Source organism: Danio rerio, chromosome 17 (assembly GCF_049306965.1).
Source record: "Danio rerio strain Tuebingen ecotype United States chromosome 17, GRCz12tu, whole genome shotgun sequence".
Lineage (NCBI taxonomy): Eukaryota > Metazoa > Chordata > Actinopteri > Cypriniformes > Danionidae > Danio > Danio rerio.
Genome location: NC_133192.1, coordinates 30,760,516 through 30,777,340, shown reverse-complemented (window position 1 = coordinate 30,777,340; position 16,825 = coordinate 30,760,516). Strand labels below are relative to the sequence as shown.

Here is a 16,825-nt window from a genome sequence, read left to right as displayed (position 1 = left end):
TGTCCATAGTGTATGTGTATGTGTGTGTGTGGGTTTTGGCTGGAAGGGCATCCGCTGCGTAAAAACGTGATGGATAAGTTGGTGGTTCATTCCGCTTTGGCGACCCCAGATTATTAAAGGGACTAAGCCGACAAGAAAATGAATAATATAGCCAAATGGAAAATAAATAAATTACAATATATTCTAAAGTTGCAAAAGTACACTTTTCTCCCAATATTTTTTTCCCAACACATAAATTGTAAATTCACATATACTTTACTTGACGTATAGCATACAGCATGCAACAACATTATGTTCTAGTAGATGATCATGCTGTGCTTAAATAATGATTGGAAATAGCATTGATCTGTGTTTTTGCCTGCAGACTCAGTAAGCAGATACAGTACATTGTGTTTTATCATAATGTTCATCCCCTGTCCATCAAGCAAATATTCTTGTCAGAGAGTTAATTGTATGATTAACATGATCTGTGAATGTTACTGTTTGTTAATTTTAAATCAATGACTGTCTCCCTAGTTGTCTTTTTCTATAGCCTACATTTGTATGCATATCAGAGCTAATGAATTACATACTGACATTTCTGCTGATACCTCTTGTAACTCTCCAAGTATTATACATCCATACACTGATAATATCATTATTTCATTATAGATGCACATAATTTCATTTTATAGAAGAACTGTAACGTTGGTTTAAAAAACTGATATCTAAATATTCTAGGTGGACCATATTGGTGGACGTCACAGTGGTGCAGTGGGTAGCACAATCACCTCACAGCAAGAAAGTCACCGGTTCGAGCCCCGGCTGGGTCAGTTGGCGTTTCTGTGTGGAGTTTGCATGTTATGCCCGTGTTTGTGTGGGTTTCTTCCAGGTGCTCCGGTTCCCCCCACAGACATGCAGTACAGGTTTATTGAATTAGCTAAATTGGCCGTGGTGTATGCGTGTGAATGCAAGTGTGTGTGGGTGTTTGCCAGTGTTGGGTTGCAGCTTGAATTAAAGGCATCCACTTCATAAAAACATGCTGGATAAGTTGCTGGATCATTCTGCTGTGGCGACCCCTAATTGATAAAGTGACTAAGGCGAAAAGAAAATGAACGAATGAATGAACATATTGGTAAAAAAAAAGAATATTTGACTATATTAACTGATTAATAAAAATTGTTATAATAGAATGTCAGAAAAGTCTGATCTATTGTAATTTTCATAAATGACCATTGCTAATGAATGGTGACAAAAGAAAACTAGCCAGCAAACTGCAGTTCTGTGAAAAAGAAATAACATCTCATTTCAACTGAGGTCAGGCGACGCAGTGGCGCAGTAGTGCTGTCGCCTCAAAACAGGAAGGTCGCTGGTTCGAGCCTCAGCTGGGTCAGTTGGGCTTTCTGTGTGGAGTTTGCATGTTCTCCCCGCGTTCACGTGGGTTTCCTCTGCGTGCTTCAATTTCCCCCACAAGTCCAAAGACATACGGTAGCCTACAGGTGAATTGGGTGAGCTATAAATTGTCTGTTGTGTATGAGTGTAAATAAGTGTGAATGGATGTTTCTTAGAGATGGGTTGCTGCTGGTTGGGCATCTGATGCATAAAACATTTGCTGGATAAGTTGGCTGTTCTTTCCGTTGTGGCAACCACGGATTAATAAAGGGACTAAGCCAGACATAAAATGAATCAATCAATCAGTCAATCAACTGGGGTCTGCAGAAGAACATATCTGAATACACAATATGTCAAACCTTCAGGCAAATGACCTTAAGCAGCAGAAGAAGAGTATGGGATGACCGAGGCACAAACTCACTCATGCTTTACCAAAAATTAAACAATATAATATGAGAATAATGTTGCCTGCAGAGCAATATTCGGATGATATGGTCAAAATTTGGACAACACTGAAGCATGAAGCCACCCTACTGTATCAACTGTAAGATGAATGTCAGAAGGGTATTTTTCTTGCTCACTTTGGCCTCTTTATCACAGTGGCCTCTATTGAGCATTGTTTAAACACCAGATCCTGATTGAGAATTATTGCTGACCATGTCCATCTCTCAATGACGGCATGTGTGTGCTCGTCTTAACACAACTAATCATAGCAGATTAATGTGCCATGTCACAAAGCTCAAATCGACTATGACTGGTTTCTTAAACCCGTCATTAAACGAATAGTTAAGATGAAAATTCTGTCATCACTTACTCATCCTCCACTTGTTTCAAATCTGTCTGGGTTTCTTACTTCTGTTGAACACAAAAGAAGACATTTCAAAGAAAGCTCTAAACGCATTGACTGTTTTGCCTAGCCTACTATGGAAGTCAATGGTTATCAGTCTACTTCAAAAATTGTCCTGTGTTCAACAGAATAAAGAAACTCATAAAGGTTTATAACTACTTGAGAGTGAGTAAATAATGAGTAAATTTTCATTTTTGGGTGAACTATCCTTTAATGAGTTCACTGTGCTTAACCAGTCACCCCTTGGATGTAGCTAAAGCCAACAAATCTGCGGAATATGTCAATATTGAGCAAAGCCTATAATGAATATTTGCAGCACCTTGTCTATCGGTTTAATAATGAAGTAAAGCACTATGTAGGAGGAATAATATTTAAACGATACTAGCAAGGTGTACCTGATAAAGTGGCTTCGCTCCTGCAGGTGTCGCTGGCGTCACGTTTCTGTTTCAACCCAAACAGAGCGAAGAAAACACACGAGCCTGTCAACAAGAGAGCGGTCTGTCAGCGGAAGCAGCAAAAATGTCAACAGATAGCCTTTTTATTAACTATAAAACCCTGTAGGCTTCAGAATCAATGTGAACGTTTCCCGCTGGTAAGTTTTACTGCAACAAAAACTGAAAAGCTAGCTTAAATTGTAGCGTAGATTGTGCTATCTAGAAAACCCAACGTTACCCATCTGTCAGTACAGCTAACTGTATACGATAGTTGTTGTGTTATAGCCTTTGTTATTTATTCCAACCGGTTGGAATATACCGGTTGAAAGCGTACTGTCCTGCATTACTGTGTTTAGCACGATGAATGTTAAAAAATATGGGAATATGCTCTGTTGTGTTGTATCTGAGGCGTGGTTAATGTTATTAATATTGACTTGTGGGTGTGTTCACTATTTAGTTCACTAAACAGATGTTTGGACATGTGATGTTGGAAAGATCAATAACTAGCTTTGTTTCTGTCTGTCCACATGATTGAAATAAGCAATAAAACACAGCAACCTCTTTTATTATGATCAACAGAGGATAAACGTTAAATAATCTAGTATTCTGATCATTTTTATGTACAGATTTGCGCAGCAGTGGGAGCACAGATCCACGGGTGATCATGGCCACCAATCCAGCAGCGCTGCCCTTGAGGGAGTTCTGCCCGCTCTACTATCTTCTCAATGCCATCCCTGCCAAAGTCCAGAAAGGTTTCCGTTCAGTGCTGGTCTACTTGACTGCACTGGACAGCAACAGTGATTATATAGCCATTGGCAGCAGCATCGGCATGCTGTACCTCTACTGCAGAAGAGTAAGTCAGATGAACAAATACAATTTAGAGGTAAGTCTGCTTTCCGCTTCCTCATTTCTGCACACACTGTTGATCTTGTGATTTTGTGCAATACTTCTTTATAATGTTCTTTAATAGGGCAAATGTGAGGCTATAACTGCTGTGAAGTTGCTGAGTTGTTTTGATGATCTTGTGGCTGTTGGGACAGCATCAGGCCGGGTTGCTTTCTTTCAGCTTGTGTCACCATTGCCTGGAAGAAATAAACAGGTACAGGTTTCATCTCTCATTACAGTTTTCAATTAAGACTTTCATTAACTAAATAGCTGATTTAATATTTTATTTCTATTGAATTCCTTTTTTTTTTTTTTTTTTACTTATTATGGTACTCTATTTATTAATTTATACATCATATACTTCTATATTTTTATTTAATTCAATTAATACTGGATTTTTCCCTAACTCCAAAACTGGGGGTTTTAAAAAACTCTCATATGATTATTATTTATTATACATATCAATAATATAAAATATATATGCAGCATCAGTAATATTATTCTGTATATTATTGCATAACTTTATTTAAGGTCTGTCAAGGAAAAGCATTGATAGACTTGTCGAGTTGATAATGTGATTATGTTGTGTTGTTGCAGCTGAGAAGGTTTGATGTGGTGGGTTTGCACAAAAGCACAATTACTGCATTAGCGTGGAGTGCTAATGGCATGAAACTCTTCTCTGGTGATGATAAAGGGAAGGTGGTGTACTCTGCTGTGGACCTGGACCAAGTAAGCTTTTAATAAGAAATTGATTGGAACTGTTTCAGGCACTGCGAAAGGCAATGATGCATTAAATTTTAGGATAAAAGTATTTTTGACCTTGGATGGAATTAGAAAGATTTAAGACAGGATTATGAGGTCATGTTAACAACTTTAAGTTACTGTATTATGACTGAATATGTGTGTACATTGTTTTGTAAGGGAGTCTGTAATCCAGTGGTCCTCTTCGAAGAGCCTTCAGCAATAGTACAGTTAGAATATAGTCAGAAGGTACTTCTGGTTTCATCCTATCAACGTTCATTGCTTTTCTACACACAAGAGCAGTCGCATCAGCAGCTGGGCAGTAAACCACGTAAAAGGTACAGCATCTTCAGTTCATCATGACATGAAAGAGATCTATTATCATCGCGGTTGAACTACTGAGTTTAAGCTCCATTTTTGATATGTGTCTTCATTTTTATAGCAATGGCAAGTTTGGAGCCTGCTTCCAGCCAGCTCTGTGCAAGCAGAGTGATCTGGTGGTTTATGCAGCCAGGCCAGGGTTACGTCTGTGGAGGACAGATGTGCGAGGACGTGTCGGGGAGACTCATGTCTTAAAGCCCCTTTTTAATCAAGATGTACCTCACTTTGAGCTGTTCCCACGCTCAGGTCCCACTGGTGGATACAGACCTTCAGAAAGACAGTTGGGAATGATCAGCTGCTTCCTGAAGGAGGGCTGGGTCCTCAGCTGGAACGAATATAGTGTTTATGTTGTGGACTGCACCAATCAGGTGTGAATGGACACTTTTGGATTTATTTTATTTGCATAATTGAAATGTTGATAATGGAATATAGAATGATTTGGGCTGTCGTTTTGTTTGCTTACTAAGGTCATCATTGGAGGACTGGAAAGCAGCGGAGATATAGTGTCTGTGTCATGCACTGAGAATGAAATTTTCATTCTGAAAGGAGACCGGGACATTTTGAGGATCTCAAATTGCCCTGAGGGATTGGTTTCCAACTGTGAGTTGCAGTTCTGATGCCATAATGGCAGTTTTGTCATTCACTTCGCTCTATCAGCACTACTCTGATATTAAGGAAAAGGCACTTTTGCCCTTGGCACGTTAATAACTGCAGTGTTTTTAATCAGCAATATTAAACAATAAGATATTGTTGTTGATTCAACAACAAGCTTTCTGGATTACAAGAAAAGTTGACATTTATTTTCTTACCAGGTAAACTACTGCTCAAAAGTCAGTATGTTTTTGCCATTTTTTTAGAAATAACAGAACATAAATAAATAAATGTATTCTAAAGGCCAGGGAGTTCTTCAAAGTGTTTATTAAAGGGGTACCATTTGTCTAGGAACTTGCATTTCGAGCCTCGAGTCATGTATTTAATCTTTTCCAATTGAATGTAAGGCATCACTTTATTTATCCAGCCAGTGTGTGTTGGAGGGTCTACTCTTTTCCACTTTAATAATATTAAATGTCTTGCTAGTAGTGTAGTGAAAGCAACATTTGTTCATAATTAATGCAAATAAAATGTTGTGCTGTTAAAGTAAAATCTAAAATCTGCCATTGATGGCCCCAAAATGTAGGTGACATTAATTGATTTATGTTCAAGATGGCATAAAGTACTGAATAGTATCAGCAACCAAGCTGGATTTTTATAGAATTATGCTTTGAAGTTGAAATTAATTGTAAATGACTCCATTAATGAATTGTAGAATGAATCCATTAAGGAATTCTATTAATACCAATAGTGTCAAGAAACCTCTTATGTTCAAATTTTGTTTGAAAAGCATATTTAAAAATTACTTGACAGTTAAGAGCCACTGTGTCATAACTATCTTTTCTTTTCCTCCTCAGTATCAGACCACTCCTACCGTTTTACATCTCCTCTTTCCCCTCCCACGATTTTGCTGCCTCCTAATGGGGCTGTGGAAACCGCTCAACCAATCAGAACTATGCCTATCATCACGGAGCAGGACACTCAGGCCAGTCCCAGCTCAGAAGAGGTGCATGATGGGGTAGAGGAGTCAGAGGAGGTGCAGGAAGAGCAGCATCTTGAGGAGTTCAGTCATGCGGTTGAGGCTCTGGAAGTGGCAGAGGACTTGGAGCAGCAGCGGGCCAGTCTAGGTACAGTAGAGTCCCGCAGCCGCAGCAGCTCTATCACTTCATGGGACAGTGCGCAGGGCATGTTTACCACCACTGAGGCCTCTGCTTCAGAGCTCTCCTCCAGCAGATATAGCACCATCACCCAGGAAGACTTCCAGCAGGAGCTTGTGGTCAAGGCCATCAAGCTAAAGAAGAAAGGCAAGAGGAGACGACAAGGTAAGCAGTTGAGATCAGACAAAAGCAGATTTCGCAGAAAGAATAGTAACATTAATGAACAATCATTCAATAATGCCTTTCCTAAATGTAATCATTGGCACTTGCCCAGTATGGAAAATTATGTCAATATGGTCTATAGATGAGATGATGTATTGATCATGAGGCTGCAATAACTAACTTGTCTGCTGGGAGTGCAAGTAATAGCATCTGGTCAGCAGTCTGGTCAGTGTTATCAGTTTGAAATTGCGATTACAGGGAGAAAGTGAGTGGGTACTGTGTCCAATGTGGTTGAAAAGCCTGCTAATTGCCTGATATCAGTGTTGTGAATCTGTAGTTGTTTAAGCTTCCCAATAGGTAGCACAATACATAAGAATTTGTTCTCAATAAGCTGATGGATCTGGTGAATGCAGAAACCCTGTTTGGAAACCATGTCCATGAACCAGGTGAAGTAGCCTATAAACATCATGTATATGTTTATAAGGATATAAAGTAACTGAGCCTTTTAATCTGAATAATGTTAACCGTTCAGACCTGAAGTAGACACAATATACGCCTGACTGATATTGATTCTTGGTCGGGCTCGTGTCCGATCCCCCTATCTTTGTCATTGGTTTCTTTGCTGGCTCTGCCAAGGTGTTGATTTTGATTTAGCTATTGGCTAACTCCACCTAGGCTATGATTAAAATATGTGATGTATGTTATAAAGCAGATTGTGCTGTTCCACTAATAGGGCATTTCCATATATGTCTAGATCAGGGGTGTCCAAACTCGGTCCGGGAGGGCTGAAATTTCTAGAAAACTTAGTAAAGCTGCGGTCACACGGCGCTGCGAAAAGGAACGGGATTAAACAAGATAATTAGACATTTAAAAAGGAAGCGATTTGTTCATATTTTAAATTTCTGTCCAGAGAGTTCATGTTGTGATCTTCGATTGGTCTTACGCAGTCAAGTGATGCGATTTCGCAGGTCCGAGTTCACCTAGCCTGAACTTTGCAATGCAACTAACTGTGAAACTTGTCGCACAAGCTTGCGTTTCCGGTCTGATGCATTTGCGTCCGTATGAATGGAAATCAATGGCAAGAAAAGTGGGTGACCGCAGCTTTAGAGCTTGATTCTCTAGCCCAGGTGTGTCTGATTGGGGTTGGAGCTAAACTTTGCAGGACACTTTGCCCTCCAGGATTGAGTTTGGACACCCCTGCTCTGGATGGTTCCACTGGCAGGGGGTGAGTGGTGCAGCCTGAATACCTAAAGTTGCAAGCTTGAATTTAGACAACAGCAGGACAAGAACAAGAGCAGTAGATTTCATCTATTCAAGAGTTGTTCTACAACTATTTTAGAGACATTATTTTAAGATTGAACAACTTGTTGTCTTGTTCTGCACACTGTAAAGTTTTATGAGTTTAAAAAGACACAGAGTCACCAGTGATTTTGCATCTACATTTGTACTGTATAATATCATCACACTTTTCTCAGCTTCTCCAGTAATGGACACAAACAAAATAAAAATCAGTATGGGTTTTATTTTATTGCAAGTGACCTCTAGTAAGAGCCTCAGTAATATCAAATGATGTGGTGTATAAATTTGATTATATCAATCCACTGATGTTCTCCATGTTTTTGTGTAATTGTAGAGAGTGGGAATCGCATGAACGAGCGCAGCAGTTGGTCGGAGAGCATTTTCAGCCAGGACGGTGCAGGCAGTGACGTTCTGAACACACCCATGAGTGAACCACCTTCTGATCACACCAGCCTCCTTTGCAGCAGCCTTGACCTTGATGGAGAATACCACAGTTCAGATGCCTTTCCCATTCAGAGCCCATCAGAGCCCTTGCTGAACCAAGAGCCATGTCTGATTGCAGTTAACCAAGCAGCACAGACCTCACCACCTTGCCCCGCGTCTCTGACACTAGACATGGAGTGTCAGGTGTACAGTGAAAATGTGTTTGCTGAAAATGAGCAAATCGCAGCTACACCTGATGTAGACATGCTGCTGGAATGTACCTTCTCGTACATGCAGGCATCTGACGAGCAGGACATCATGAAGGAATATGTGAAGGAGCACAAAGATGTCCTGGAGGATTCAGAGGAACATTTTAAGCAGAGTTTACATGAGGACTTTAATTTGGACTTGTCTTATGATCCCATTAGGCCGCTGGGTTACTCCCCTGAGCCTGAGCCATCGCCATCTAGTGACGAGGAGGACATCTATGCTCATGGAGTTCCATCCAGTGCAAGTCTTGGGGATGGACTGAATGCTCTGAGCTTGCAGAGCTCATCTGCTGAGCAGAAGGAGGATGAAGAGACACAGCTCCTCAAAGCTGACCAGGTCAGAGAGCATATCCGATTAAGAGACCTACTTGGTTACCTTTACAATTTATAAGGCTGTGTAATATACACTACTGTTAAAAGAGTTTTAAAAGAGATTTCATATGTATCATGAAAATGAGGGTAAAAACAATAACAGAATGATGATGGAGCTAAATTTTCTACTGAATTACTTCAGGTGCCATATTTAAATGGTGCTACTGTAACCTTTTTTAAATATTTATTTTTAGTGCTTTTGCTTTTATTATGACAGGACCAGTAGCTAGATCGGAAATGAAGTTGAAGACAGACTAAGGGGCTGCGATTGGAAAAGGCCTGAAATGCATTGGCAGTATATGTCAGTAGTGTTTGGCTGCGGACTGCAAGATGGGCGTAGCATGAAGGGGCCTTAGGGGCTTGTAGTATGTTAGAGGTGTAGGAGCATGTCAAAACTATGTTGTCAGCAAGATGGCGCTGTACATCAGTTATTAACGGCTACACCTAATCCACACCTAAACCCCAACCATCATAGTAAATGAATGAATATAATAATACATCAAATGCATTGGTTGTGGATAATTTTGAAGAAAACTCATGAAACAGTTGATTAATATGCTCTCAGGTAAGTATTTCCGCCATCTTGCCAAGAACATCTCGTTGTGACATCTCACATGGTTCAATGGGATCTCAAAAACTGCAAGTTACGCCTTTAACTTAATACAAGTTACGCCCCTTCTTCTTGCGCCCTCGTCTTGCAGTATGCAGACAGACATATGCAGAAGGTATATGCACACATTGCAGCTTTATAAATAAAATATTTAAAAAACTTGGCCAACCCCAAAATGGTAGTTTGAATGGTAGTGTATATGTTGTTGACAGTCTTTATGAATAACCATATATAGCTTAGAAAAGTAGATGAAGAGGCCACTTGTTCAGTGTTCATTTGTGATTTTTTATTTTTTTAAATGTTGATAATGTGTCAAATAATAATGTTATTGTTTAGAGCATTTATTTGCAGGAAATGAAAACAGATCATGTTTAATTGTTGGGAAATAATATGTGTATATACTTATTTTACATTTACAGATATGAAGTATTTATTTTTTCCTTGGTTTGCAGTTGGCTGAAAGTTGGATGGGTTATAGTGGGCCTGGCTGTGGCATCCTCAGTCTAGTGGTGACTGATAGGTACATCTGGTGTCTGGACTTTAAAGGAGGCCTTTTCTGTAGTGGTCTTTCTAACGGTGGCTTGAACTGGCAGAAATTTGAGGAGAATGTCCATCAGGTTGCTCTGTCTCCATCAGGTAAAGGGCAAACACTTGATGTTAAATAAACATATCAATTATTAGTACACGGTGTCCTCGACTAAGCAGTTTACAGCATTGTCCCAAATTGTACTAACAAACAATACAAAGCAGTCAGCGAGGTCTGCATTCTGCAATAATATTTTGAAATCTTACATTCTTACTATATTTTTGTCCAAATGAATAAACATAAGAGATTTTCTTCAAAATCTGTTGATACCAAACATAGTCAGCAACATTAATGTTTATTTGAGTTATTACTTAAATTTTGTTTAGTACAAAAGTATCATTTTGATCTGACTATGGTGGGCTTTTAGGCTCATTGTTGTGGAAGGTGGAGCAGAAGACCATGACTGCGTACGCTTGTGGGAAAGTGACAATCAAGGGAAAGAGACACTGGTACAAAGCTCTGGATGACACCGCATTCGTGGCACTTGGTGATGACACTGCCTGGATTATTCGTACTAATGGAGACCTGTACATACAGACAGGTATGAGAGAGAAAACCTCACATTGCAATGCAATATGTATTTAAGAATCATGAAAAGATTGTAATCGAGTAAAACATTAAAAAAATGCAAAGATAGTCTACTGGTTGGACAAAAAGTCCCCATCTCAAAACTCTTAACATTACCTGAACCAGATGCTAACCATAAATTTGTGTATATTTAGAAAATATTTATTTGAAGTAAAAATGTATATTTACTTCAAAGAAATGACACATCACCACAGACCACAGTGAGAAATCTGCTTCCTGTTATTGCACTGTTTGACCACTGTGTGGTGCTGTATGTCTTTAAAAAGTACATCATTCTGTTTGTTCAAAAGATAACTCATTGTCTACTTACATATATTGTTCCAGAACCATGTTATTTCTAACATTCTGAAATTTTATTTCTTCCATGAATCTTAAAAGGCTATTTACGTTTTTTTATGCCAAAGCGTCGAAATAATAACAATGTGCATAAGCACTACAAACCCTAATAAAATTATTACAGCAGTGGTTCTCAAACTGTGGTACGCGGACTTCCTTCTTGTGGAGGAATCAAATATGTCATATGTACATGCTATGTATATTTCAAAATTTATCAAAAATAATTTATATATGAATATGACATATAATAATATTCATTATATGACACATAGCCTATATATTTACGAGGTCCTGGCAACATTTTCAGGTGTTGATTAATTGGCTAATATATGTTTATACTTTACATTTAAGTATAGCACTTTTCTTTTGACCTTAACCACATTTTAATTTAAATGTTGACGTTTTTAGTTAGTTTTTTTTACATATAAGCACAGTACACGTGTTAACGTTCAGTATGTTTAAAGTGGCTGACAATAATAAATGTTCTTAATAATCGGAATTAATCTGCCACGTTTTTGAACTGTGCAGAACTGTAGCTGCTTTACTGGGCTTACTACGCTACTGTATTTTAATACTGCTTATTATGATGGTACTTGGAGAGACACATTTTTTCTGAGGTGGTACTTGATGAAAAAAGTTTGCAGATTTACTGGACACTGAATTTAACTGACTTCAGTACAACAGTGTAATTGAATGGACGAACCCTCCCAAAATTTATTGTGTGATTTATTTAAATTACACTTTCGTTTTTGAAAAAGTATTTCTTTAAATATTTCCAATATAACAAAAGCAAAAGTAAAATCACATGCTATTTTTTTGTATAATCATTGTAGGTGTGTCCTTGTCACAAATTCTTTTGTCCCTGTGGCATGCAACTTTGGGCTAAACACTGCTTTTGCATTATGCAATAATGAAGAATATAATAGGCTAGACTCATTCTCGCTTTACCTGTTACCTGCAGCTCTGTTAAGGCAAGGCAATGCAGGTGAATTGGGAAAATGAATCAACTAATGATTGTCACTGTACATCCCCAATAGACTGTTGAATGCAAAAATTTTTGTAGTACGCTGTTTCTAAAGTGTTAGATATGCACAATAGACATTATCTGATTAAATATACACCAATTTGCATACATTTATAGCACAAAAATATGAACACCAGATAAAATCAAGTTCAAAATTCTTGTTTGCTCTTTTTTTGACAGTCAAATGTTTTTAACAGAGGGTGTTTTGAGATATAATTCAAAAAGACTGAACTAGAAAAAAAGTGTACATAAAGGTAAGGAAAAATTATATACCAAATCTAAACTGTGTTATGAACTTATACCTCCGTTTAAGCTTTCAGAATACATGTGCTGCTGTAGTGAAAATTTAAAGCTTAGTGCAGGAGAAAAAATGAGAAAATGGCCTTTAAAAATAGTATATAATTGAGTTCTACAGACACAAATTAATTATGTGCAACAAAAGACACCTTTAAAAGTGTATTACCTCTATCCTAAATCCTTAAAACTATAATAAATACATGATAAACATAAAAAACTAATTATTATTAACCCACTATTGGCAGTTTCTGGGTTAACTGTGAATTGAAACCTTTACTAGAAGTGTAAAACAGCTGGATTAGCACTGTGCATGTGTGTCTTCAGGGCTGAGTGCGGACAGGCCATGTGCGAGGTCAGTGAAGGTGGACTGTCCGTGTCCCATGGCACAGATGGCAGCACGGGGCGGTGTGGTGTGGGCACTGAGCGAGCAGAGGGGTGTGTTTTACAGAGAGGGTCTCAACAGCTACTGTGCAGAGGGGGAGCACTGGAAGTATGACACTGTCAGGTATGTTTATCAGCCTCATTTTCTGTTAGCAGCTTGCTAAAAGTAAAGCAACCATTCTCTAATAGGTTTAATTCAGCACCCAGATTTTACATGGGAGTCAGGTTGCCATTTAATCCAGGATAAAGGTTCTATCCAGTTTATTTTGCAATGCCAAGCTTTTTCATTGAATGTGTAAATTACTGTGGAGTAAACTATGTTTCTACTGTATTTTATCATACAATTCAAAACTTTATTATCATGATAATCCAATATGTAAAGTATATGCAGCTTTCATAAATGTAGCATAGAGGATGTACTTTACACTGCTTCTCTGTATGTCTACATATCCAGCTAAATGACAGTAAAGCTCACTTGACTTAGTTAAATATGATAGCAAATACCAGCTTGGGATATCAATGCATATACAAATTGAAGCTTTGCACATTTAAGTTACCAAAGTATGCATCAGCTCTTAAAATAGCTGGATAGCATAACAGCTTTTGAAAAAGTAGACAATAATGTTCCTAAATACATTATAATTTGTATCTCATGGATGCTTGTAGTTGTACATGTAATATTAATGAATTACATGTACTTACAATGAGGTTACATTTTAGTTTAGCGCATTTAAACTAAACTTTAGCGCAAAATTCACTGTTGTTACCACATGTAACGTGTCCCCAGGACATTGTAAATTAAAGTGAATTTAGTTTTTGATATCACTTATGCAAGTAGTAACTTATCAAGTTGGAGTAATTTATTCAAAGGTTTCTCAAAAACTCAACAGTCTTGTTTTAAAGCAAAGTTGACACTTTTTCATTTGTTTTAATTTAGGACATTTGCCTGTTACTTTAAATAGGTCTGTTAATCATTATTGAATGACTACATCTTGTTGACCTATTTGTTTGAGTTTGATTAAGCCTATTTATCTTATTATTATAGCAATGTACAAATATAGAGTTACAGTAGTTGCATTTTATTGTTTGCATATAGCATTGTTTTGTTTATAGATCAACTCATTTTGGGTCACAATCTACAAGTTGAGGACCACAAAATTAGTGAATGGCTTATATATGGCCTGTTGGACCCTGAGAGCATTGAGTTGTTGCATGTGTGTGTCCATAGTGAGAGCCAAGGTCTGGAGCCTATCTGTATTGCTCTGGGTGAGAACAACACTGTCTGGGCTTTGGACACCAGTGGAAACCTATGGTTCAGGACAGGGGTGACTGCTAAAAAACCCCAGGGTGAAGATGACCACTGGTGGCAGGTACATATTGTAACATTCAAATGCACTATATATCCTCCTCCAGAGCTGATCAGTTTTTACAGCGAGTTGTTTAACACCCTCTCTGTAGACAAATCACACATTTTTGGTGTAAAAATGCTAATTATTGCAAGAGCTCCAATTTCAAGGCTAAAACGGTTGTTTCTTGTGAGAAAAGGTTTGAATTTCTTTACATAATTCTTGTGAAACTACAAAGTTTGATAAAGTTGTTGTCCTTCGGTTTTTATTTAGGTGAGCATCACAGACTATGTGGTGTTTGATCAGGGCAGTCTTTTCCAGACTCTGATCCAGGCCACTCAGACTGTGGCCACTGTCACCAGAGCTCCAGTAGAGCGGGTAGCTGAACGTCTGCGTGTGGCCTTCCTCTCCCAGCACTCCCAGTGCCAACCCAGCCTTATCAGTGTCAACACCAGTGGTGTCTGGATTGCGTCTGGACGTAATGAGTTCCACGTTGCCAAAGGCAGCCTTATTGGTATAAAACTTTGAGCTTTTTTTTTTTTTTTTTTTTTGAAAAGTACTACAGAACATGATGCACATCATGGATCACAGCCTTTCATTCATTCATTCATTCATTCATTCATTTATTTATTCATTTTCTTTTCAGCTTAGTCCCTTTAATAATCAGAGGTCACCACAGCGGAATGAACCGCCAACTTATGCAGCACATGTTTTACACAGCGGATGCCCTTCTAGCCGCAACCCATCTCTGGGAAACATCCACACACTCCCATTCACAACAATCCACTACAGACAATTTAGCCTACCCAATTCACCTGTACTGCATGTCTTTGGACTTGTGGGGGAAAAAGGAGCACCCGGAGGAAACCCACGCAAATGCAGGGAGAACATGCAAATATCCACACAGAAACGCCAACAGAACCAGTCGAGGCTCGAACCAGCGACCTTCTTGCTGTAAGGCAACAGCACTACGTACTGCGCCACTTCGTCGCCCCACAGCCTTTCAGTTGTAGTTAATTCAATTCAGCCCTCCCAGGATTTCTGGATTTTTAAAAATGCTACAGATATTAAAAATGCTGCAGATGAGCACATGCTTTTTAATTGCATGTCTTTAACCAGTTCATGTTATCAACAGTGCCTCTAATCTGCATAAAAGTTGTCTTTGCACAGCAAACATCTCCAAAATAAATGTTAGATAGAACAATTGAAGGCTAAGCTGAATCACATGTAAATTGGCACTGACTGTTGTTGGTGGTAATAGAACAGTGTAACTATAGCAGTTTCCAGGGTTATCCTGTAAACACAGCAGGCTGCACTAGTTACTGGCATTGTTTGTCACTTAGAAAGGAAATCAAACTGTTTTTTAAAAGGTTTTCAAGTAATCATTCAGAGATTTTCATTCATTATGGTGTCTATCAAAACAACACAGAATGCTTAAAACCGTAATATTAGTTTTTACTTTTCATCTGTACTAAAATGTCAGAAAAGATATCTGGCAATGTCATACTGTTATGATTAATATGTTAAAGTTCTTTTTTGTTTTAATATAAAATTTCTAATTTGTTCTTAACCCTGAATAAACTTATATAAATGGTAGTCTGAAAACCTTTTTATATGTATACAACATTAAACGGGGCAATGCAGTGACGCAGTAGGTAGTGCTGTCGCCTCACAGCAAGATGGTCGCTGGGTCGCTGGTTCAAACCGCGGCTCAGTTGGCGTTTCTGTGTGGAGTTTGCATATTCTCCCTTCGTTCGCTTATTTCCTCCAGGTGCTCCGGTTTCCCCTATAGTCCAAAGACATGTGGTACAGGTAAATTGGGTAGGCTAAATTGTATGAGTTTGTGTGTGTGTGTATGTGGATATTTCCCAGAGATGGGTTGTGGCTGGAAGGGCATCCATTGTGTAAAAACGTGCTGGATAAGTTGGCGATGCATTCCGCTGTGGTGACCCTGGATTAATAAAGGGACTAAGTCGACAAGAAAATGAATGAATGAATGAATGAATGAATGAATGAATGAATGAACAACATTAAACAATATATATAAATGTTTGCTTATGTATTTCATATATTTAATGTGCCAAGATTTCTTCTAAATATTCAGAAAATTTTACATTTTTATAAGATTGCTAAAAATCCCAGTATGGCTGTCTATTTGATTGCATGTGTAAAATCAACCCATGCACACAGGTTCAGTTACTCAATGTCTGTGCACTTTCTCTTCAAAAGTTAGAGTACGGCCAGACAGAATCTGCAGATATTTTTTGCTATTTCTGTGCAGAATTTTGTAAAAAAATAAAATAAAATAAATCTGTGGATTTATGCTTTATAATGATTTGGGGAGTATCGTAACTAAAAACTTAAATATAAAGTAAAAAAATAATACCTTTTTAACTTTTATTTAATGTTTATGATGCAAATCCAATTAGATCAACTTATTTGGTAAACTAAGCAAGTCTTTCATGTAATATATCCACTAAAAGACAGACAATATTACATTACAAGCTGTATTGTAAATAAATCAAAATAACATTTTTTCACATATTTATTTACACAAATAAATTATCAATGATAGGCTAAAAATCTGTGCATTTCTGTGCACACAGATCCCATACGGGCCGAGTTATCAAAAATAAAATGTGTTTTTACTGTTTTTAAACTAGAGATGTGCTCATATTTTAATCTCCTCACATCAAAGTGGATGTCTGAAAATAACTAATTGTTC

At 38.0% G+C, this 16,825-nt stretch overlaps 1 protein-coding gene and 1 long non-coding RNA gene across 3 annotated transcripts in view; one reads left to right on the top strand and one right to left on the bottom strand.

The window, feature by feature from the left end:
• The first annotated feature begins 2,644 nt into the window (after positions 1–2,644).
• tecpr2 (tectonin beta-propeller repeat containing 2) overlaps positions 2,645–16,825 on the top strand; it is a 32,512-nt gene continuing 18,331 nt past the window's right edge. The window contains exons 1-14 of one of the 2 annotated variants that reach the window (XM_005158791.6): positions 2,645–2,810; positions 3,279–3,535; positions 3,623–3,751; positions 4,135–4,266; positions 4,459–4,616; positions 4,721–5,027; positions 5,127–5,259; positions 6,108–6,572; positions 8,203–8,897; positions 9,995–10,178; positions 10,496–10,669; positions 12,698–12,878; positions 13,983–14,124; positions 14,374–14,614. In XM_005158791.6, coding sequence (XP_005158848.2) covers positions 3,317–3,535; positions 3,623–3,751; positions 4,135–4,266; positions 4,459–4,616; positions 4,721–5,027; positions 5,127–5,259; positions 6,108–6,572; positions 8,203–8,897; positions 9,995–10,178; positions 10,496–10,669; positions 12,698–12,878; positions 13,983–14,124; positions 14,374–14,614 — 3,160 coding nt within the window. In that variant the 5' untranslated portion in view covers positions 2,645–2,810; positions 3,279–3,316. 2 annotated transcript variants of the gene reach the window in all.
• Positions 12,818–16,442, bottom strand: LOC141378590 (uncharacterized). The gene is made up of 3 exons (XR_012393455.1): positions 16,051–16,442; positions 15,065–16,015; positions 12,818–14,902 (listed from the first exon to the last, which is right to left on the bottom strand). It is a non-coding gene; the product is annotated as an uncharacterized lncRNA (long non-coding RNA).